The sequence below is a fragment of the Castor canadensis genome, chromosome 5 (genome assembly GCF_047511655.1).
Source record: "Castor canadensis chromosome 5, mCasCan1.hap1v2, whole genome shotgun sequence".
Classification (NCBI taxonomy): Eukaryota; Metazoa; Chordata; class Mammalia; order Rodentia; family Castoridae; genus Castor; species Castor canadensis.
In genome coordinates this window covers 1018893-1041919 of record NC_133390.1, presented here as the reverse complement: position 1 = coordinate 1041919, position 23027 = coordinate 1018893, and the positions used below count along the sequence as shown (strand labels likewise).

Below are 23027 nucleotides of genomic sequence, written 5' to 3'. Positions count from 1 at the left end.
TTCCATTATAACCGGAAAGGGGATTGAGGGGAGCCTCAGGGCCTGTCATTACAAATGAGGGCTCCTCCGCATTGCTGTGCATACCTGTCGTTGCTAGGTGCACATCCATGGTACCTTACTCTGCAGATCTCAGCAGACTGTCTAAACATGTCATCCCTTTGTCCCAGATGACTTCAACCTGAACTCTGTCTGATATTAGTGTTGCAATGCTTACTTTGTAATGTAATGGTTTGCCTGGTGTTTCCCTTAGCCTGTCAATTTTATTTTTGCTAGATTTTCCTTGTTGTGCTGCTGTTTTGTGTTTACGTTTCTCTGATCTTTGCTCTTTGCCCGACCTGGTCGCTGTGTACCTCACACTCCACAGGAGAGCTCTCTATGCACCCTGATTGTTGACACATTTTAACCTGTCCTCCCCACTTGTTTTTAATTGGTTGTGACTTCTTGTGGCCTTTGTCCTTTCCCTCCCATGCTGGATTGGTTGTGGCTTCTTGGTTCCATGAAGACCCTAAGTGTGCACCTCTTAAAACAGAGGGTGCGGGGTCCCTGAGGTGTCCTGAAGCTGTCCACAGAGACATTTCACACTAAGCCTGGTGGCCTCCTACTTGCTGTAGCTGAACAGGCAGTGGGTGTGGATGTCACCAGTGTTCCCATGGGCTGTTTAATCTGGGGCGTCACAGCAGCTTCCCTGAGCTGTGCCCCAGGGCTTGGTCTGTGGCAGTAGCATGCCAGGATGCTTGCTGGAATTTTCTCCTAGTTCTGGGTTTAATAGCCACATGCTGGTGACCACTGGGTCCTGAGGGGTAGGTCCAGCACTGGAGATGCCTTTGGCCCTGAGTATCTCACCCTTTCTCCCCACCCCACACATACTCCATCGTGCTGTGGGTGCAGATTTCCGAACAGATCCTAGGAGAGGGAAAGAGTGAGGGGCTGGTGTGGTTCTTCCTGGCTTGAGGGAAATGCTCAGTGTGAGAGCCAGTTTCTCTGCAGGTTCTGTAGGAACTGTTTGGTTTGCAGCTGGGCAGCTCTGACACACATCCCCTATGTACTGAACTAGAGGCTCCCTGGCCAACTTGACATTCACCTGAGGGCTGGGAGCAGTGGCCAGACTCCACGCAGACAGTGGCGAGATCCTCGCTGTGCAGGGTGGGGAGGCTGGTGAGGACACTTAACAGTCATCCAGCAGCCCAAGACCTGTCCTAAACCAGGCAGCCAGGGGCTGTGGGTCCCCAAGCAATGTCTTTGGGAGCCGACTGGCAAGTGGGTTCAGGGAGCCTCCTGGGGTGCTGAGGGCTCGGGAGCAACACAGTGCATGGGGACTGTGGGTGGGCAAGGGTCAGCTTGTTTATAGTGTGCTCACCATGGCTGTCAGGGATACAGTTTACTACGTGTAGCTCCTCAGGGGACTTGCCCGCTTGGAGCCTTTTCCCCCACAGTGGGTAGATATTGCTCCCACTCAGGACCTGATTTGGGGTCAAAGGAGGGTCTGGTCCTTGGAGCTATCCAATGGCAGCAGGCACACCTTCCAGCCTGGTGCTCCACCTCCAGGGTCTCTAAGTTAAGGGTCTTTCTGTAACATTTGCTACAACCTGGGTGAGCCCAGCCTTGTCCGGGGGATGGGAGCAGGGGGCACCCTGCCTCAGTTCCCCCATTCAGCCCTGCTGGATGAGCTGGCAGAGAGGGTCAAGCGTCTCAAAGGAAATGGGCTGGCTGCCTAGGGTCTGGTGCTCCTAGCTGCTCCTGGAAAGGGACTCCTGGGCTTCTGGATGGAGAGGAGTCAGGGGGCTTGTGGCATTGTCAGGGCCAGCGTCCACCAGTTATTGGGGCCACAGGGGAGTCCTTCCTGGCCAGGTCTCTCCTGAGCCAGGCCCTGGCCGTACCTGTGTGGCATACTGTCTATGGTGTGTCCTGCGTATAGTGAGAGGGGCCACGTGTGAAAACTCACAGGTTTCCAGAACCACCCATAGCTGCTTGCTTGTCTTCAGCCAGGCAAGTCCCTGATTCCTGGATCTGAAGGTAGGAGGGCAACTGGGGAGGGGGGTCCTCTTGCTAAGGGTACCCTCCTCATTCCTAGGAAGGTCTTCTCTGAGCTCTCAGAGCATGGCTCAGGCCTTTGCTCCCTGGAGGGAAACTGGCTTCCCGTTCAAGACAGTTGGTCCAGCCCCTGAGCGTGGAAGGCAGTGACCTTCTGGACTCGCAGTGCCTGTAACCCGAGGACAGAGCCAGTGATCTTAGGGTCCTGGCATTCGGAGGCTACTCCCCATGGAAGTGAAAGGAATTTCTGGAGAGGAAGTAGGAGAACTTGGGGAAGGGCCAGCTTTGTGTCCCTGGGGTCTCGGAGGCCACTGTGTAACATGCTGGTGTCTTCCAGCCCAGGAGGCCGGCAAGCTGCTGCAACCTGTGTGCTGAGTTAATGCAGGACTGGGGACATTCTGCTGCCCTGGAGAAAGGGTGTGACTTCATCACTACCATAAAGGCAGGCGTGCACAGCCCCACTCCTAATCTTACAGCATCCCTGAGTGGTCACAGAGCCCTGTGACAAAAATGGATCATCATAACAGATGCCATTGGGGTGGACCAAGGTGTCTGGCTGCAAGTGGGAAGGGACCTCCAGCCTTCTGGGGCCCATGACTGGCTTGCCAGTCTGTGCTGTTCTCAGCCTCAGAGAGGCAGATGCTCTGGCTAGGTGTGTCCCCCAAGGCCTTGTGCACCTGCACTGGCCAACTCCATGTCCGGTCAGCATACAGGGCTAAGCTGCAAGCACATGCTAAGGCCCATGGGGAGTCACAGATGGCAAGTCAGCCTGCCCATGTGGACACACAGAGCCGTGCTGCTACCAGCCCAGGAGGACGTGCTCTGTGGCAGCTCTGGCTCCTTCTGGTTCCTAAGGAGCTCTTTGACACAACTCGTCCTATGATGTCAAGGTTCGCTTTTCCTCCCATTACCTTGCCTAGAAGCCTGGTCAGCCTGTTCCTAAATTTGGAGCCTGGCCTGTGACAGTGTTCCTACATAGTCGCACACACACTCACACCTGCCACACTGGCTCACTGTAGTCCCTCAGGACACCTGCACATCAGCAGCCTCTTTGCAGAGGAGCTCTTGACAGCCAGCCTGCCTGCTGCCCCAGTGTCCCCTCCCTGTGTGACTGTCACACTTTCTGTTGGGAGCAGACCACACCCAGACTTTGGCCAGGAGGGTAGGGAATGCCTGAAGAAAAGCCTCAGACCATGCCCTCCAGTCCAGACACTGCCGGGCATGGTGCATGTTCCAGGAAGACCCCTCCAGGAGACCAGTACCTGCCCAACCTGTGTCCAGCAGTGGCCACATTGGTTTCTACCACTGCTCTGGTCCCTAAGAGCCCAGCCCCAGAGACCTTCAGCCCCAAGGGCTCAGCTAAGACCCTTGTAGGCATTATAAGAGTCAGGCCTCTGAGGGTGATCACATGGGCACCCATGGCTGTGTCCCCAGTCTGGGCTCATGTGGCTGAGGGGCACCTTGTAGTGACATGTCACATGAGAGCACTTGTTTGATGACACTGGTGGCCCTTGGAAGGGGACAGGCAGTGCTCACTCTGTGGTGATGTCAGGCTCAACGTGGGTATGAGGAGTGAGAAATGAGCAAAGTGAATCCCTGTGACTCAGAGGTGCTTCAGAGGAGCTGTGCTGCCTGGGGCTACAGGGGTGAGCCCTCACCTGGTCCTCCCAGTGTGGCAGCAGTGGCAGCCCATGAGGAGCAGCAGGGAGACAAGGAGACCCCCATATGCACACCTCCCACACAGGACCAGTCACCCCACACCCTGTGAAATGCCCAAGCCAGCACCCCAACAGGCCTGGGGGACAGCGGGATGGGACTCTGTGTCAGTGTGAACTTGTAAACCATGAGGAAATTAGAGCGTAAGAAGGACAGCTCTGGGAGCCACCACGTTTCTGTGTCCTGCATCTCTGGGATTTGATTTGTCATCAGGCTGGTTCCTGGTGTGGGTGGCACTTGGTGTGCGTGGCACTTGGTGTGCAGGGGACATCTTGGTGTACAGTTTCCCTCTTCCCACAGTGGAGAGATGTCTTTAATCCCCAGTGTGTGCTGCTCCTGTCGGGCCAGAGCGAGATTGGGGAGCGGGTAGGGGTTCCATGCCCAGCTCCTTGCTCCAGCTTGGGTGTCCCTGCTTTGACTGTAAGCCCATGCAGGGAAGGAGTGGCCTGGCTGAGTGGGCGACTGCCTGCTGGTCACTGAGTACCAGAGCTCAGAGGACCAGGATGGAGCAGGCATGTGGATATGCCCTTGCTGACTCTGTTTCTCCTTTCTCCTCTGCTGGCCTATGTCTCCTGGGGTGCCATGGTGGCTCCCTGGCCTTTTCTTCCACAGCTGCCTCACCAAATGTCCTTGTCTTTGCAGAGAACATTATTGAGGAGGTGGGGCTGCTGCAGCTCCTCGGGGAGCCCCCACCCCAGCAGATCACCCAGATCGAGGACCCCGACGTCGGGCTAGCCTATGTCTTTGGACCAGATGCCAACAGTGGTCAGGTGGCCCAGTATCACTTCCCCAGACTCTTCTTCCATGACTTCTCCATGCTGTTCCATGTCCACCCGGCCACGGAGGATGCAGGGGTGCTGTTTGCCATCACAGACGCAGCTCAGGCGGTGGTATCCCTGGGAGTGAAGCTCTCAGAGGTGCAGGACGGACACCAGCACATCTCGCTACTCTACACAGAGCCAGGTGCCAGCAAGACCCACACGGCCGCCAGCTTCCGCCTGCCCGCATTCGTTGGCCAGTGGACGCGCTTTGCACTCAGTGTGGATGGTGGCTCTGTGGCGCTCTATGTGGACTGCGAGGAGTTCCAGAGGGTGCACTTTGCTCGGTCTCTACAGGGCCTGGAGCTGGAGCGTGGCGCTGGCCTCTTCATTGGTCAGGCTGGAGCAGCAGATCCTGATAAGTTTCAGGTATACCCTGTGCCATCCTGTGTTGGGGACTGGCCAATGGGAGGGGCGTCCATACGAGAAAAGGGACAGCAGGCACCTCCAGCTGGTGCTGTAGCTTCAGGGAGTAGAGGACCCCCCCTACCCACCACTGATGAGGCCAGTCTGGCATCTAGTGCAGATGGGTAGGTTCTTCATCCTCCTGGTTCCCCCTGTGGCTCTGGAAGGGTCACCTGAGCTTCTGTAGTTTCTCTGAGAACCCCAATCCCCAGGAGGCCTCTTGGGATCATCTTGTTACTGGACTCCTAACCTGCCAAGGTCAAGAGCCTCTTCCCAGGTGTGTGACCTGGGGGCTCCAAGCCTTGGTTAGGTAAGTGTGGAGCCGAATTTAGGCCACTACTTGACCTACAAAAAGAAATCCTTGTTAAAAGCTGGGTGTGGTGGTTCAGGTCTATAATCCCAGCACTATGAGGCTGTGGCAAGAGGGTCATGAGTTTGAATCTATCCTGGGCTACATAGTGAGACCCTGTCTTAAACAAAAAACCTAAAACCCAAACAAAATATTATTAACAATTGATGCTGGCAACCAAATGGGGTCTTTCTGCGTGTGTTGCCCCTGTAAGGGCCATGCCCTGCTGGCAGCAGGGGCCGGGGCTCACACTGAGGTCCAGACCAAGGTTAGTCGGTCAGTGCTGGCTGATGGATATTTTAACACAAGGTGCTGTGACCCCGGGATGTGTGACTCACTTCAGAGCAGCTTGGGTGGACCTTCCCCAGTGGTGATGTGTGACAGGCTGTCCCCTGTACCCCTGGGAACTCCCTGGTGGTCTTACTTCACAGGCTGTGGAACCTCTTCCTGGAACCACTAGCTGGAGTCCCAGCGTTGTGGGAACAGCGCGTGGGTGCCTTCGGCTGGCACTGACTCACGGCCTGTGAATTCTACTACTCCAGCTGTCTGCAGCTGGGACACCCCTGTCCGGGTCCACACAGGAGACCCTGTGTGTGCCAGTGAGGTCACGTCCCCACGGGACAGATGGTTGATTATGGCTCAGACAAGGGCTGCTTGTTAGAAGTTGTTCTAAGTCCTGGTGACCAGTGCTCTGAAAGCTGACCTTCCACCTTTGGCAGAAACTTTTAACCCTGAGGGCTCGGGAGCCACCCAGACTTCAACACCAAGTTGGGCCCACAAAGGGGCCCAGCTTGACTCGGGCATATCTAGGGGTTGGGGATGGAGAATCCCATAAGTCTGTGTGTCTGTCATACTTGAACCTCAAAGCATCGTGTGGGGTGCTGACCACACCCCGTTGGTGCTAGCAGAGAGTCGGATGGACGCAGCCATCCTGCAGTGAGGCAGACCATCCCTCGGCCTGGCTATCTTTGGGTGAAACAGGCTTGTCAGTTGGACATGTGGGCAGATGGCTTCTGGGAGTTTGGATTTGCATCTTTTGGACTGTTTAAAGAGGAATTTTTTTTCACCAGTGTAGCCATTTGTACTTCTTTTTTTGACTGACCTGTTTGTGGTCTTGCATCTTTGGGGGTGATGGGTTCAACCATGTCTTACACAAACTATACTTGAAAGGAACTGATCTTCAGTTGTGTGTGTTGAAAATTTTATTTCCCACTTTTTGTTTGTCTTTTCACTTTTTAAAAAGCCACTGGGCTGTTTAAATGCTTATGTGTTTAAATCAGGTCTGGGGAAAACACCCATGACTTTCGACTAGCAAACCCTTGGCCAGCTGGAAGGACAGAAGCAGTGGGAGTTCTGGGTCCTGTGCCTGGCTCTGGTGGGTCCGTCGTATGGGCAGCATGCTGCAGGCTCCTCTCTGCTGACCTCACCGGCCTGGCTCGCTCCATCCCTGTGGACTTCAGGTCTCAGGAATTTTCTTCATGGGTTTTAGATCGAATCCCAGCCAGGGAGAAGGAAGTGTGTGGTGTGGCAGAACAAAAGACAAGCTTGCTTTAGCACAAGGTTTCTTCAGACTTGTGTTGATACCTGGGAAGGAATCACTCAAGTGAGATTTGCAAGCGAGGAGGGAACTGGGGCTCCTCTGAGTCCTCTGGGGCAAGGCCACCCAGCCCTCCTGCCGCTCAGGGAGTCAACTCACTCTGAGCTGGATCCAGACTGCCCCTGACAGACCTGTTCATTGTTGCGACCCTCCCGGAGTGCGGGATTATAGGTGTGCCATACTGTGCCCACCCCCTGGTTCTTTTTTTTTTTTTTTTTTTTTTATTCATGTGTGCATACAAGGCTTGGGTCATTTCTCCCCCCTGCCCCCACCCCCTCCCTTACCGCCCACTCCACCCCCTCCCTCTCCCCCCCCTCAATACCCAGCAGAAACTATTTTGCCCTTATCTCTAATTTTGTTGTAGAGAGAGTATAAGCAATAATAGGAAGGAACAAGGGGTTTGCTGGTTGAGATAAGGATAGCTATACAGGGCATTGACTCACATTGATTTCCTGTGCGTGGGTGTTACCTTCTAGGTTAATTCTTTTTGATCTCACCTTTTCTCTAGTTCCTGGTCCCCTTTTCCTATTGGCCTCAGTTGCTTTAAGGTATCTGCTTTAGTTTCTCTGCATTAAGGGCAACAAATGCTAGCTAGTTTTTTAGGTGTCTTACCTATCCTCACCCCTCCCTTGTGTGCTCTCGCTTTTATCATGTGCTCAAAGTCCAATCCCCTTGTTGTGTTTGCCCTTGATCTAATGTCCACCCCCTGATTCTTGAGCACCATTTGTCTGTTGGGGTTTACTCTTTTTGACTCAAATTTGGTGATAAGTGTCTCCCAGGAGTCCACTCACCCTACCGGTTTTTAGTGTTTTCCTTAAAACATCTCTCTAGCTCAATTTAGGGCCCTTTTCTGTTATATCACACACTGTCGTTGCATTTTTCTTGTGTTAATCTCTCTTGCTAGAGGAGCCTCAGTGTCCTCATCCTCTCAGTTTGCTTTTTTCTTTGTGTGTGTCTGTGTGTGCTGGGATGGAAGCCAGGACCTACACATGCTCAGCTAGCACTCACCCGTGCATTACCTTCCTCTTGGCTCAGGGTGTCTTTTGTGGCTCTCCTTAGACTCCACCCTTTGGTTCCTGATCTAACAGGCACAGGGCCAGGACCAAGACCCCACTCAGGGCAAGACACAGACAGCTCTCACTTTCCCTGAGTCCTTCCTCAGTCATGAGGACCTCAAGTTCAGTGTGCATTCTTTCCACTAGGTTGTAACTGTTCCTCAGGTGCAGCTATGGCCACACCAACAAACTTCGGGCTCCTGCCCCCAGAACAGGCCTTGCCTGTCGGGGACAGAGCAGTCAGCAAAGGGTTGGAATGCCGCCCTGGTGTCCTTCCCGCCATGCCCACCAAACCTGACCATACCAGACCTCTCCTGACGGAGCGGGCATGGGATACCCTTGGGTCCACCTTCTGTTTATGGCCCCAGGTGCCAGTTACTGCCACGTGGCTCTGGCCCCACCTTTTTTTAAGAAGCACTTTGAAGCCCTCTTTTACTCAGCTGAGGTGACATTCGCTAGTGGTACGACCTAGGCCTGATGTCACAGCATCAATGCAATTTTCTCAGTGACACCAATGGGAAGATTGAAGAAAGTTGTGTGATCAGGCTGGGTGCAGTGTGGGAGGAGGGACCAGGCAGAACCATGTGCCATGGAGAATGTGAGAAAGCACAAGAGAGGCTATGTGGCCCGGCAGCTGGAAGCAGACTGCCGGGGAGGTGGAGGAAGGAAGTGGGAGAAGGAGGCTGGGCCTCCGGTGGAGCAGAGAGAGGCTGTGTCTCATCCCTCATGGCTCCTTCAGCCTCCACTGTCCCCTACCAGAATGTGGCATTTCCTGGCTAAGGGAGAAAGAAGGGATAGGGCAGAGAGTCTGTGTCCCCAGATGTCACAGGGGAATTGTGACCATGGGACTCTGGAGCAGCGGGGAATAAGCCAGGTGGTCCCCCAGTATGGCTTCAGCACCTGGTTTTTACACACAGGTTCTGGTCACAGTGTGGGGCAGGGAGCGTCTCACACGATCCTCGTTAATGAAATCCTGATCCTTCAGTTTCAGATGTCTCTGGATTTCATAACTTTTGGGTCTAGACCCATTTGCAATGGGTCTCGTGGCTTTTGCACGACTGACATCTCACCCACTGAATGTTGGGAGCACTCCAGCCAGGGCGGCCGGGTGTGAGGGTGGACTCAGGGCAGAACGCTGGGCTCTCCTGCCCTCTGCAGGCTCCTTCTGATCACAGGTGCCGGCCGCCCTTGAAGAACGCGTGGCCTGCAGCGGTAGGCAGGTCTGGGGGAGCTATGTGGTATGGGGAGCCCCCAGGCCCTCCTCCATCGCAGAGACTTCCCAAATTACCCCCCAGAACGGTGCTGACCTGTTGAGAAGCAGTGTCCTACAATTTAACCCCAGCTCCTCCCACCCCTGCGGGTTCTCAGTCACTGCTGCTGGTACCCAGCTCCTGCTGCACAGCTGTGACTGGGCCAAGGCACCCTGCCCTGCTTTGTCTGCCTGAGTTTTATGCTCCTGGGCAATGCTGCTGTTGACCTGGAAGTTGACCAGCAAGAAGTCCCCCACCCCCATGCTTCCTGTGTCATGGGCCTGGACCCTGATCCTGCTGGCCTCCCTCAGTGTGGCCTTGAAACCGCCTGGGATTCAGAGCCTACAGTTTAGCAGGGAGGCCCTGGGCACATGACTGCGTGCGGTCTGCAGACACTGCTCCTGTTCTGCCTTGCTCTGCCCTGCACAGCCCAGGGTGCATCATGGGCCCTGGGGCTCAGCTGGTCACAGGGCGGTGACGGCCCTGTCCTCATCTCCAGAGTCCTGGGCAGCTTTCCATGCCACCTGAGCATGCCAAGATCTGTGAGGGCAAGGCATGCCAGCTGAGAGCAGTTAAGGTTCACTCCAGTGGAACGGCACCTGAAATTCAATCCAAGTGCTGTGCGGCTTCTGGGTTTTGTTGAGTATGAAAAGCCCTCGCTCTGCCCAGGGTCTGAGGCAGACACTCCTTGGCACCTGTGAAGCACAACCATGTGGCACTGACGAGACCCGTGGCTCCTTGAGGCCTGGCTGTCTCTTCCAGGATGTTAGTCACACGTGTTATGACTGCTGCGTTGGCCCTAGCCATCTGTCACTTCCCCACTAGGACCTATGTGTCCCTGTTTTGGGCAGTGCTGTCTGGGAGACCATCTTCCTGTATAATCTGGGCAGAAGCCCCAGAGCTTAGGCCACTTCTCCTGAGAGCCTCCCTGGGAGCCCCCCCTACCCTCCTTCACTGCTGGAGCTGTGGCTCAGACACACCAGGCTGGGCCAGGCCGGCATGAGTTGAGGTCTCTGCACTGAAGCACTGTCTCAGGAGCCTCCCTGACCTTCTCCTTCTGTTTAGGGAATGATCGCAGAGCTGAAGGTGCGTGGAGACCCTCGGGTGAACCCCGTGCACTGCCTGGACGAGGAGGACGATGACGAGGACGGGGTGAGTGACCACCTGAGCTGGGCAAGGCTCTCCCCGCCATGGGAGGCGGGCCCTGGGGAGAGGGCTGGCCCTCAGGTCATGTGCTGGAGAAGGGCCCAAAAGATGCTGCTCTGAGTGCCAGGAACCTGGGACAGCCTTGTAGCCACTCCTGGGGCATCAGACAGAGCCTTCCTCCCCTTGAATGTTCCATTTAAAACCACAGAAAATAAATGAATGGTGGAACCACTCCCCTCCCCCAGAGATCACCATGGTGAAAGGTGCATGCGTGTGCGTGTGTGTGTTGTGTGTGGTGTGTCAGTACATGTGATTTGTATGTGTACGGTTATGTGTTTATGTATGTTGTAGCTATATGGTGTGTGTCTGTTCGTTATGTGTGGTGTGTGTCTTCGTGTGGCGTGTGTTTGATATGTGTACATCTGTGTGTTGTATATGGTGTGTGTGGTGTAAGTGTCTTGTGTGTTGTGTGTGGTTGTAGGGAGGGTGTGTGCATAATCACAGGACACCTAAGGGAAACAATCCATCAACTCCCAGAGGTTGGAGGGCAGGACAAGAAGACAAGCCACCGCACCAGAAGAGACACTGTCACAACACCCCAGGCACATCCTACCACACACCTCACAGACACCTCTTGACCAGAGCCTGGCTGGTTGGGCAAAGGCTGGCTGTGGGCAGTGATGTAAGTCCACTCCACAAGTACACAAGTTTTCGTATCTCACCTGATAAGTCTACTGCTTTATTCATGAGAGAAGCCCAGGAGTGGAACTGGTTTCTATCTGATGACCAGGGCAGCTGCTGCACCCCCACCCCCACCCCACCAGGCCTACTTACCTCAATGCTAAGGTCACTAATGGGCCCAGAGGGTGTTTCTCTTCCAGGTTGTATTAGCTTAAAAGCACCTTGGCAGAGAGGAGGGCACAACCAAGACTAGAGTGAGGGTGTCCAGTCCAGGTGGGTGAAGGGCTGGGATGGGATCTCGAGGCTCTGTGTGTTCTTCCTCCATGCGGAGGTCAGCCTAGTGTGGACACATTGACAAAAGCTGCTAGGGTGCCTGCCTGCCACTGGCCTCTCCCCAGACAGTGTCTGAGGACAGAAATCACAAGTGTCTACTGAAGACGGTCCTCACTGATGACTGGCAAGAGCCGAAGTGGCCTCCTTTGCTGTCTCAGCCCTGCTGGGGTCTGGGCTCTGGTCACATCTTCACTTCCTTCATACCCCACAGGCATCCGGAGACTTTGGAAGTGGCCTTGAGGACAGCCGCAGGCCCCACAGGGAGAAGTCTGTGAGTAGCTGGGTGGGGTCAAGACCACCTTCAAGGGATTGGGAGGGTCTCTCCAGCCAGGGTCCATCCCAGCAGTGGAGTGTGTGCACACACAGGTGACTTCCCAGGGCTCTTCTGTGTGGTGAAGACAAATGCCCAGCTAGAAATGGGCGATGGGCTATGCCAGATGGCAGCCTTGCTCCTCCCCAACTCTGCTGTCTCGTGGCTTCTCAGAGGATGAATGCCCTTCAAAGCGAGCCCTCTGACTCTGAGTGTCCCTTTGGTCTTCAAGTGACCTTGGTATTTCATTTGCCCTGCTTGTAGGCAGCCATAGAGAACAGGCTGGTTTGTATCAGAGGTACGGACAAAGCCCAATGGCCCTGTGGTGAAGAGTCTCTAGGCAGCCACATGGCAAGAGCTCAGGCCTGAGAACACAGAAAGGGCAGGAGGGGAGGGACCTGGACACGGAAGGAACATGGCTTTTCACGTTTGGATGAGCCCCCCTGGGCACCCCCACCCCCAACCCTGTGCGCCTAGCATCTGGTGTGAAGTGTTTCTGTTTCCAATATGGAGCCCCTCCCAAAGCTTGGCCATCATGGGTGAGAACACAGTGGGATGCTGAATGATCACAGGGTAGATGATGACCCCTGACCCCCAGAAGGGGCATTGGTTGCTCCCTAACCTTTGCATTGGGGAGAGTGAAGCCTGGCAGCTCTTAGGGACAAGGGGACATGGCCACCTGGGCTGTATTCTGATGTTCTGTGGGTCCCTGGACACATTCATTGGACTGTGGCCCAATGATGGTCCTAGGCCCTGCCATGCCATCCTTGGACAGTGTGACCTCGGCAGCCTCACTCATTGTCCAGGAATTGCTAATAACCAGCATGGGCCACTTGAGTTTCCTGTTCCTCCCCACCATGACCTGCCCACTCTGACCCGGATCCTAGATCCACCCAGGACAGCCCACGTGGCTATAAGTGACTTTCTGAGGGGCCCAGCCAATCCAAAGAACTGTGTGGATGCCTCCCTTCAGGGTGGCCACAGGGCTCCGCACCCACCTGAGTGTGAGACATCTGTGGCTGTGATGACCGTGACGCCAACAGGGTTTGACCATGAAGGAAGCCAGTGTCCGGGGGAACCCTTGGATGAGCCTCACAGCTGCTGCCCTGGCCAGGGTGCCCACTGAGGTCCATCCGTCTGGATCACATTTATCACTGATAGGGACACCAGGAGTCCCTGATTGGGCTGGGAGGTCCCTGGCTGCACATTTGAGCCACAGACATCTGATCTGTGTCCTGGATGCCCTGAGGTGGTCCTAGGAACAGGGCGGTGTGTCTCCAGGGCAAAGCTGGCTTCATCTACATGAGGGGTCATGGTGCTGGCCCAGCACTGGGGCTGCTGGCTGGGGGCTGAGGAAGAAAAATCTGTCATATTACTCAACAAGGACACCAGCTCCCCTCACCCCACAGTGACACCACAGGGTCCCTCCCTGGGCATCTGGACTCACCTTCCAATGTCCCCAGACTCAGCAAGCAACTGTGCCAGGCCCCGAGGAGGCCCCTGCTCCCTGGCACCTGGGAAATGTTGAGGATTAGGAATTAGGGACCTGCCAGAGTGCAAGACACCCCACACCCCAGGCTGAAGAAAACCCCGAGCGAACAGCTCTGAGAAAGTCCAGAAACCTCCCAATTAAAATGATGTTTTTCTTAAAACCTGTAAATTGTTCCTTTTACACACCAACTCAATCAGGGCCTGATGTCTCAGGAAGTCTGTGTTCACTGAACAACGGGACTGTTTTCCTGCTCCCCTCCTACAGGGCACGTCCCTACAACCCAGCCTCCCCCAGGTTCCCCCTGTTACTTCTCCACCCTTGGCTGGAGGCAGCAACACTGAAGGTTCCAGAACTGAAGAAATCGAGGAAAAAATTACAATGGCTCCATTAGGAGGTAAAACTTCACATATTGAATGTGGTGTGTGTGTGAACGTGGTGTGGTGTGCCTGTGGTGTGTAATGAGAGCTTCCCAGGGCTGGGACAGTCCCTACCTGTGACCACCTCTGGCCTCATGGTGGGGTCGTGGTGGGGCAGCTCCAGCTGCCAATGGGATATGGCTTTCTTCCCACGTGCCTTGTATATCGTTTCCGGCTGGAAGGTGTAGGAACCTCTCCAGAGACAGTGCCTCCTTGTCTGGGGGCCCACAGGGTCACTAGGAGAGCACAGGTTGGCCTGAGGGAGGAGTGACATTGGGGCAAGATGGCCTTTGCCTGGCAGTCTGCACAGGGCCACTGACCTGCAGGAGGCAGGGCTGGTGTGCCTGAGATGATTAAAAACGACATTTGTGTCTTAGGGAATTTGCTGTCCATTGCTGGGGCCCACTTCCTGTCTCATTGTTCTGTGGGGTGGAGGCAGGCCGGGCCTCCTGGTGGAGCATCCACAGGGCTCCCTCCTGGAGGGTTCTCTCCGAGAAAACCCAGAACTCAGGTTCTCATGGCTGAGGACCAAGGTTCCTGGTTCCAGCTGGCTGCCCACCTAGGGTGTTCGCAGCTTCTTGGGGCCACTCACCTTCATTGACTCATAAGTGGGGAAGGTGGGCAAAGTGTCCATCTCCTCAAATTTGTGAGTGGGGTACATGTCCCCAGAGCCCCAGGGTCCTCAGGGCCCTCGGGGCCAGCCCAGTCCTTTGTCCATCTGTCCTGTGGCTTGGGGTCCAGTGAAGACGGACCACATCCACAAACTGCAAGACTTCCTTGTCTCCCATCCTGGCAGCCACTGGTCAGGTTTCTGCCACCATGGACAGTGGTCTCTCCTTGAATACCATAGAAGTGGGGTCACTGTGAGCACCTCTGGTCTGGACTACTTGGCTCCAAAGCCATATCTTAGGAGTCATCTGTTGTAGTTTTCAGTGGTTTGATCCATACACCAGTGTGTCCATCCGCTCAAGGGCATCTGGGCTGTGTCCAGCTTTGGGCAGTTACAGATAAGCTTCTCTGGAGCTTCCAGTCCCCTCCATGGACATGCGCCTTCCTAGACCAGCAGGCCAGCAGCCGGGTGCAGGTCCAAGTCCTGAAGCAAGCTGTGGCACAGGTGGTTGTCCACCCAGCCCAGTGTGGGGAAGGCCCTGCTCCCCCCACATTGGTGAGGTCAGTCTTGAGTCCTCATGGTGTCGGGTGGCCTCTCCGTCTCTTTGGTTTGCACTTCCATCAGATCCATCAGGCTGACCATCTTTCATTTGCTTACTTACTGTTCTATGTAGTAAAATGTCCAAATCTTTTACACCTGCTTTTTGAATAGATATTCTGGACTTGAACCCTTTATCAGATGTTTTGCAAATATTTTCTCGGTTTGTGTCTTGTCTTCTTCATTTTATCTCCCTCCCTCTCCTCTCCCAGACAAGGTCTTACCATGCAGCTCAGGAAGGGCTTGAACTCACTATGTAGCCCAAGCCAGCCTCCAACCCTCAGTCCTCCTGCTTCAGCCTCCCCAGTGCTGGGCTTGCAGGCGAGTACTGGGGTGGTGGGTGTGCACCACCATGCCCAGCTTGTTCAGTTTTTCAATAGCATCTTGAGAAAAGCAGAAGTTTGTTCATTTTGAAATTCTGTGTATTAATTCACTTTTTATAGACTCAAGTTTATCTAAGAGCTCACAAAGCTTTTCTACTGTTCTATAATTTTAGGTTTTGCATTTAGATCTACGATTCATTTTCTCTTAGTTTGTTAAATGGTGTGAAGTGGGGAACTTTTGTTTTAATTTTTGCCTCCTGTGCCCAGTTCTGTCTCTGTGCATTGGAATGACTGTCCTTTCTCCTGCTGAGCTGCCTCCGTGCCTCTGTCGAGGATCGGGGTGCATATGTGTGTCTCTTTCTGGGCCCCGTTCTGTCCCGTGGGTCACCCTGTCTGTCTTGACAATACCACGGTCTGGTGCTCTTAGGAAGTGTGGAGCAGGAAGGCCTGGTCCCGGGGGCGCTTCTTCCTTTCCGTGGATATTCCAAGTCCTTTGAAGTCCTGTGGATCTTGGAAAAAGGAAGAAAAAAAAAGCCTGAAAGGGTTTGACCAGGACTGTTGCTTTGGTGGCATTGACACTTTGACAATATCAGGTCTTCAGACCCGTGGATACCTTTTGTTTAGTTCTTTGGTTTCTTTTCACAATGTTTGTGCAGTTGTGAGCTGAGTTAGCCTTTGGCACGCTCACCATCCTCAGGAAAGAGCCTGTGCTGCCCTCTGGTGGCCGGACGTGACTGTCTGCATCCTGCAGGTGCATTCTTGACTGAGGTGCTGTGTGTGGGTAGGGGTGAGTTAGTGGGGTTACAGAGACATCCAGCCTGGCTCCTTACTGAGCAGAGGTAGCCCAGGGCAGGGCTGTGGACAAGAACAGTCACCAATGCCCCGCCATTGGGCAGTGGTCTCAGAGCCCAGAAGCAGATGTGCCTCCAGTTTCTTCTGGAAACTGGCAGGTGTCCTACAGAGCCACAAGGATAGTGAGCCACAAGGACATGCGTCCTGTAGAAAGCAACCTCTCTTGAGGTTGGTCAACCCTCATGTTTGACGTAAGGGGCTTGACTCCCACCAGCCACCACACTTAGCCAATGATGACTGTCCAAACACCCATCCACACCCGGCTGAGGAGGCACAAGATAGCCCCAAACGGCACTCAGGAACTGGGAACATCTACAGGTCCCCAAGAAATGTGACATCAACATAGTAAATTGTGTATTGTGTCCTGGGATCCGTGGTGATAAACAGGGGCCAAGAGTCCATCAAGCACCATCTCTAAGTCTCCCCACAAAAACCTCATTATTCATCCTCTGGGAGAAGTTGGGGGGACCTGCAACCCGGAACCCACTACAGCAGATACAGCTGGGGACCAGAGAGAAGGAGCAGTGCCCGTGGTGGGATCCACAGGCTGGGGGGCCACCTGTGTCTGTGTGCCTGTTACCATTGCACTTTTCTTGCTGAACTTATAAAAACCATTCTTAACTAAAAGGCTGGCTGAAAGCAGGCACAGCGTTGGACCACAAACAGAACTGACCACAGATGAAACAGGTGTCCCCACTGTCACTGTCCCTAGAGAAGCCAAGGGAAAACTTGATGTGAGCTGTGTACTTGGTCATCACAGACATCAGTATGAGTTCCCAAGTGTGGGTACTGGCTTGTGAGGCCGTCCTTTCACTTAGGTGACGCCATGATATCTTCGGAGGAGGGTCATGATAGATGCCACAGATGCTCAGGTCACTCTGAAAAAGAAGAAATGAAGAGAGAGAATTGAAGTCTGGCTGTGAGGCACAAGATGGATGACAATAGGTCCACGTCTGTCATCTGTGGGGTTCATCCACCTTCAGATTTCTGTTAGTTTTTGGTTTTTCAAATTAAATCCTGGGAAGGAGAAATAAAGTAACATGAAGGCATTTTGTGGGGCCAAGTTCTCTTGTTAAAAGAAATTCAGGGAAAATATTCTGCAAGGTTTCAGCCATTGCTGGGATTGCCTGGAACGCTGGCTGGTTTGGTTATCTGATTTCGAATTTTCTCCTGTTGCCTGCACTGTGTGGTCACTCCCATTGACCCCTGACCCAGAGAGCTTGGCGGGAGCATCCCTGGGACAGGGGAGCAGGGCCCAGGAGCCACTCGGGGCCTGACAGTGGCCCCCTCTGGCTCTTTCCAGGTCAGACCGTTCCTGACTCAAAGTGGGATGGCACGTGGGATGAGAATATCCGGAGCCCTGGAGGCGGCCAGGAAAAGGTACGACCACCTCCCCAGAGCTCTCAGTGCCTTCTGCCCCTCTCACTGTGACCCTAAGGAAGTCCCTCTGGCCTGTGCCCCCTCCCTGTGCCCTGCCTTCCCTGTGCCCACACACAGTGCCCGTGTGTCCACTGTATGTGACCTCTCTGCACGTCCACCCTGTGAGTCCCCTTTGAAATGCAGTGTTCAGCCAGGACTCAGGCGAGTGCAGAGACAGCAGGAGAATGTGTGTGCCCTTGTGTCCTCTTTGTCCCTAGGGAGGCCAGAAGGGGCAGAAGGGGGAGCCAGGTTCTCCGGGCTTGCCAGGCCCAGTCGGTCCCCAGGGCCCCGCAGGCCCAGTGGTGCAGAACCCCAATACCCCTGGGCTACAGGGACCCCCAGGACTCCCTGGGCCTCCAGGGAAGGATGGCCAGCCGGTGAGTACGGGGCTCCTCTTGATGGTCTGGTCTGGTGCTGGGACTGGGGCTGGGGCAGGAGGAGTGGGGCTGGTGTGAGAGTCTGCCAGGATCCAGCAGCCTCATCTTCAGACCTTGGAGACTGCAGACCAGCTCTCCACTTGAGGGCAGAGCTGGAAGGTGGCCAGGATGTGGAAAGCAGGGTATGTCAAGCCAGCCCTACCCCCATGTGAGCTCTTGACAGCAGTAAGCTGGCGGGGGTGGGGGGGATGGCGCAAGTGGTAGAGCACTTGCCTAGCAAGCGTGAGGTCCTGAGTTCAAAACTCATTGCGCCACAATAAATAAATACACAGTAAGCAGTGAATGATGGTCCTGTGTGGCTTGGTTTTGCAGCTTGGGGCTGTAAGAGCCGGAATGCATTTTTGGGTTCTGATCCTGGGTGGTGGCAGACAGCAGAGGTGATTTCCATCACTAACATTTTCTCCTGCACATTCCAGGGTGACCCTGGTGAAGTCGGGAAGCCGGTAAGTTTGCTTTTCCTTCGTAGCAGACTTGGTGTTTGCATAAGACACACAGCCCTCTTGCCTGAAATGGGGGGATCTCACAGTAAAATCACCTTGAAAATGCAGCTTCGCTTTCATTAAGCAAATACAAGTCTAATTGTGGATGGAAAGCCGTGGTCACGCATGGGTGTTGGGATGTTCAGGCTACGTACCAGGAAAAAAAGAGGTGTACCTTGCAAGTCCTTAGAGGAGAAGAATGCACAGAAAGAGCTGGACAGTCTGAAAGTGCTGGGGAGGGGCTGCAATACAGGGAAGGGACACTTCATGCTGACCAGAGTGACTGCTAGGAAACACTTTGCACTCGACAACAAAACCTCACCCGACACTGCTGAGGACTCTGAGGGAGTTAGCCAGTGTCCACAGTGGGAGGATTCGCAGAGCCTGGCCAGTGCACAGAGTGTGTGCATGCATGTGTGCGTACATGAGTGTACTCAAGCATTGTGTACATATGTGCACAAACGTGTGTACACATAAACGCACACATGCACCGTGTAACAGACCCAGCACCCACTGTCTGGTGAGGATATCGGTGTTTCTCCCAGTTGGCACCTGTGGAGAGACTACACATGGGTCCCAGGCTCTCTTGTCACAACTGACTGAAGCAAGATCTTCTGTAGCTGGAAGCGTCACCATTGAGCCCCAGCTGTTGCTCTGGGGCCCCTTGGTTGTACAGCACCTCCTGATTCCCTGGGCTGCCATGCACCCTGTATAGGGTTCAACTTCTGTCTGAGCCCTGCTTTGGGGTGAGGAGCCCAGGCCCTGTGCTACGGAAGGAGAGGAGTGCCTCCCCATGCGCAGCCCCTGCCCTTTTCTTCCAGGGAGACACTGGTCCACAGGGCTTCCCAGGGACCCCAGGAGAAGTGGGCCCCAAGGGTGAAAAGGTGAGTGTGCACAGGCTGGGGAAGGCGTTCCTGTCCCCGTCCCCCCCCACTTGAGGTGGAGGTCATGTGCCCTCTATATGACTGATTTGGCTTTGTCACAGGGAGATCCTGGGGTTGGGGTGAGAGGACCTCCGGGACCCCAAGGGCCTCCAGGGCCACCAGGACCCTCTTTCAGACAGGACAAGCTGGTGAGTCCACCCTTGGCCTCCTCCACTCATATCCTCTACCCTCATATCCTCAAGCCTGGGATGGCCTCCTGGAGGTGAAGAATTAGCCCCTGCTTTGGGGGCTTGGGCAGGTCCCGCTGCACTGTGGGCCTTGCCATGGGACCCTCGCCCACTGTCCTTCAGATCTCTCTGAGGGCAGCAGAGGAGCCCTGGTGTTTTTCTTTGCTTCCATGTGGACATCTTGAGCACCCAGCACTCGGGTCAGTGGTCAGGGGACAGCTGAGCAGGGGCGGGTCTGTGTGCCACTGACAGGCCTCTGGCTCTTTCCTCAGACCTTCATTGACATGGAGGGGTCCGGCTTTAGTGGAGACATGGAGAGCCTCAGGGTGAGTGACCACTGCCAATATCTCTGGTCACATGTGGAATGGGCCATGGTCCTGAAACCTCAGCCAGGACCCCAAAGGAATGGCCCAAGGCTGGTTGGGGAGGGGCTCATCACTGGGCTTGGCTCTGTGCCATGACAGTGGTGTCTCTCATGTCCAGGGTCCCCGAGGTCTCCCTGGCCCTCCAGGGCCCCCCGGTGTCCCAGGCCTGCCCGGAGAGCCAGGCCGCTTTGGAGTCAACAGTTCCTATGCTCCAGGACCCGCAGGCCTTCCTGGTGTGCCTGGGCGAGATGGGTCTCCCGGGTTTCCTGGCCCCCCGGTAAGTCCTGCCATTCACCATGGTGGCCATATCTGCTGGGATGGGACAGGCACCTGCAGGGGCCTCTCCGCTCACCACCCTGACATCCATTCTTCAAGACGGGAGCCTGGGTGAGCTGCCCCGTAGTTCTGGGGGTGCTGAACCTCTGGGTGACCACAGTCTACTCTGCTAAGCTCTCCAGGCTCTGCAGGTCAGCAGACCTCACAGAGGGTGTCTGAAAATTATTCTTATGATTGGGATGGAGAGCCCTGGGGCCTTATTCAGAGGCATGGGTGGATGGAAAGTGGGGTGACTGTCTTACCACCCATGGGAACTGCAGAGCCCTGTGGCTCTGCTGTTTGCCAGCCCTCAGCAGAGGCCTGGTGGGGGCCAACGGATGTCACTGTGGTTACTGGTCACATGGTGACAGCCATGTGGCCTTGTTTCTCACTCAAGGACACACCATAGTCACAGTCAGTAAGTGTATGGCTATGTGGTGGACCCCATCCAGAGGTTTGGTTTGCACACCTTGCTAGGCAGTTCCTTTGAAGCAGCTAGGGACACCCCAACAGCAGCGTGTGAGCAGCCCACCCCAGTCTCCCCAGTTTGATTGGCAACTCGGAGAGAGACAAAGAGCAAACACTGAACATGGCGGCCTCTGCACTGCGGCAGGTGTCCCCTGAGCCCGGGACTCGGCCTGTGTCTGGGGACATTGTGTCCCAGCTTCTCGGGGAGCCTGCTAGTCACTGTTCACTGTGGCTCTTGTGTAGTGACTGGGTTCCATCCAGCCCTCAGTCTGCTCTGTTCTCCCTAGGGACCGCCAGGACCTCCAGGAAAAGAGGGCCCCCCAGGAATGGCGGGCCAGAAAGGCAGCCTTGTAAGTCACCTCGCGAGTGTCACTTGCGTGGGCAGAGGGTGCACAGACCTGCACGTTCAGGTTGTGGGGGTACACATAGGGTCGTGGGAGGCATACGGGGTGCAGGGGAGGCACACGGGTTGTGGGGGACACACAGGGTTGCAGGAGGCACACAGATCATGGAGGGCACCAGTGTCAGGCTGAGGTCACTTTGGCACAGGATCTCCTGGCTTCACTCTGCTGAGTGACGCCCCTGGGGTTCATCCCCATTGGAAACAGGACTACAGCAGGAACGACTAAATGGCCCAAATAGACCAGTCCCTGTGGGGCAGGTGACATCAGGGTGGGGCTGCAGTGGTGGTCTGAGTTTATTGTAACCCTGCCTTTTCCCCACAGGGTGATGTCGGCGCTCCAGGACCCAAGGTACAAACCAACATCTTCTCACCTAGCCAGGGCCATCCGCTCAGTGAAAGTGTCCTGAGCAGGGTGCAGGGGGCCCTGTGGTCAGTAAGTGTGCTCCTTGGTGCTGACCATGACCCCAGCTCAGGCTGTCCTGCCAGGACTTGCCCAGGCAGGAGCAGTGCATTTGTCCTGTGCAGTCATTCCCGCTCTGGCTCTGGTCTGAGCCAAATGCGTTGAGACCAGAGTGGTCCTGGCAACTGACAAATTTGGAATCGAGCTCCCAGTGGACAGTGTGAGTGGGGTTCCGAGCGACCTCATGCTTCGCTGCTTTCGGGGAGGCCCGTCCTGGCTCTGCCTGTGGTTCCAATGGGAGGCCTTGCTGGCTCTGAGAGGGAAAGTGGAGGAGGTCACAGCTTCCCCCATGCTTGCCCTGCCCCCACACCCCTGGACTTCGGGCTGGTCAGCAGGGAGTCCTGAACTCAGGGCCCTCTTGGTGACACCATGTACAGCATGTAGCTACCTGTTTAAACCAGCAAGTGCCAGTGGCTCAGACCCAGGGACCCAGCCGCTGCAGCAGGCAAGAGCTGAGGTGAGGCCAGGTGCCTGCAGGAGCCCTGCCCTTGTCTTAAGTCAGCACTGGGCTCAGGGTGTCTCTCACACTGTCTCACAAGGTTCTCCCTGAGCCAAGGAGATCGTCTGTTTTCAAATGGGGAGACAGGCTTATAGAGTCTAAGTGGGGTGTGGTGAGTGGGGTCTCCGGGACAAGCAAGCAGCCAGGCCCCTGCTTCAGGGCTGACTGCATGAAGTCCAGCCTTCTGCACCCTCACTCTGGTCCCTCAATAGGTCCCTGGTTCCCTTACACTGAGTGGCAGGGAGGCAAGCCCCAACACACACTGCTACTGAAGTCCTTGAGACTAACAAAGTGACAGCCATGCCTTGTGTCCACCATAACCCCAGCTGCTCGGTGGAGACGGTGTCCTGAGTCCACACACAGACCTGCCCTGAGCCTTTCTCTCCTTTCTCCTTGCTCCTTGCAGTGGCCTGCCCTTCCTCCTTGCCTGCTACCTCTGCTCCTCTCTACCCCCACTCCCCATCGGGGAGCCTGGGCCAGAGGTAACGGCCATGCATGCCGCATGCTCTGTGGAGTGGACGTTGTGACCAGAGACCACAGCGGCAGGCTTGTGCACTGTGGGTCTCGCTGGGCCCTCTTGGTTTTAAGTGGATGAAATTGTCTCGTAAAGCCAGATGAGATGCTACTGGGTGCGCAGTGCTTTGTAGAATGTGACTTATCTCTGGATTTTCAGATAAAAACGCATACTAAGGAAGCATAGCATCTGTACTGGGTTCACAGTGGCTGCCTGGGCTTGACAGAGGCAGTGACATTGTCTCTCCATCATGCAGGGAAGCAAGGGAGACCCCGGCCCTGTTGGCACACCTGGGGAGAACGGCTTGGCAGGAGCCCCTGGGCCAGTTGGACCGCAAGGACCCCCGGGACCCCCAGGGCCACCAGGACCAGGATTCGCTGCTGGATTTGTGCGTCTGTGCTGCTCTTAGCTCCCAGAAAGTCTGGGGTGTTTGTGCCCTGTTGTCCCAGAGTCCGTAGCTGCTGCCCTGGCTCCTCCATCCCTTGGATGTTCTTCAGGGAACCTGGGGCATGTCAGACCCAGGGCAGATGAGCCTCACCCGGGAGGCTGAACAGGGCTCCCACTCACCAGGGTCCC

The 23027-nt window shown here is 55.3% G+C and overlaps 1 protein-coding gene across 4 annotated transcripts in view; it reads left to right on the top strand.

Annotated features, from left to right (window-relative positions):
• The window catches only part of Col18a1 (collagen type XVIII alpha 1 chain), a 56735-nt gene that overhangs the window by 13569 nt on the left and 20139 nt on the right, over positions 1-23027 (top strand). For all 4 annotated transcript variants that reach the window (XM_074072475.1, XM_074072474.1, XM_074072473.1 and 1 more), the window contains exons 2-15: positions 4390-4934; positions 10287-10373; positions 11593-11652; positions 13448-13577; positions 17285-17361; positions 17619-17777; positions 18254-18280; positions 19138-19200; positions 19302-19388; positions 19700-19753; positions 19911-20069; positions 20863-20925; positions 21301-21327; positions 22708-22839. In XM_074072475.1, coding sequence (XP_073928576.1) covers positions 4390-4934; positions 10287-10373; positions 11593-11652; positions 13448-13577; positions 17285-17361; positions 17619-17777; positions 18254-18280; positions 19138-19200; positions 19302-19388; positions 19700-19753; positions 19911-20069; positions 20863-20925; positions 21301-21327; positions 22708-22839 — 1670 coding nt within the window. The remainder of the gene's footprint in view (positions 1-4389; positions 4935-10286; positions 10374-11592; positions 11653-13447; positions 13578-17284; positions 17362-17618; positions 17778-18253; positions 18281-19137; positions 19201-19301; positions 19389-19699; positions 19754-19910; positions 20070-20862; positions 20926-21300; positions 21328-22707; positions 22840-23027) is intronic.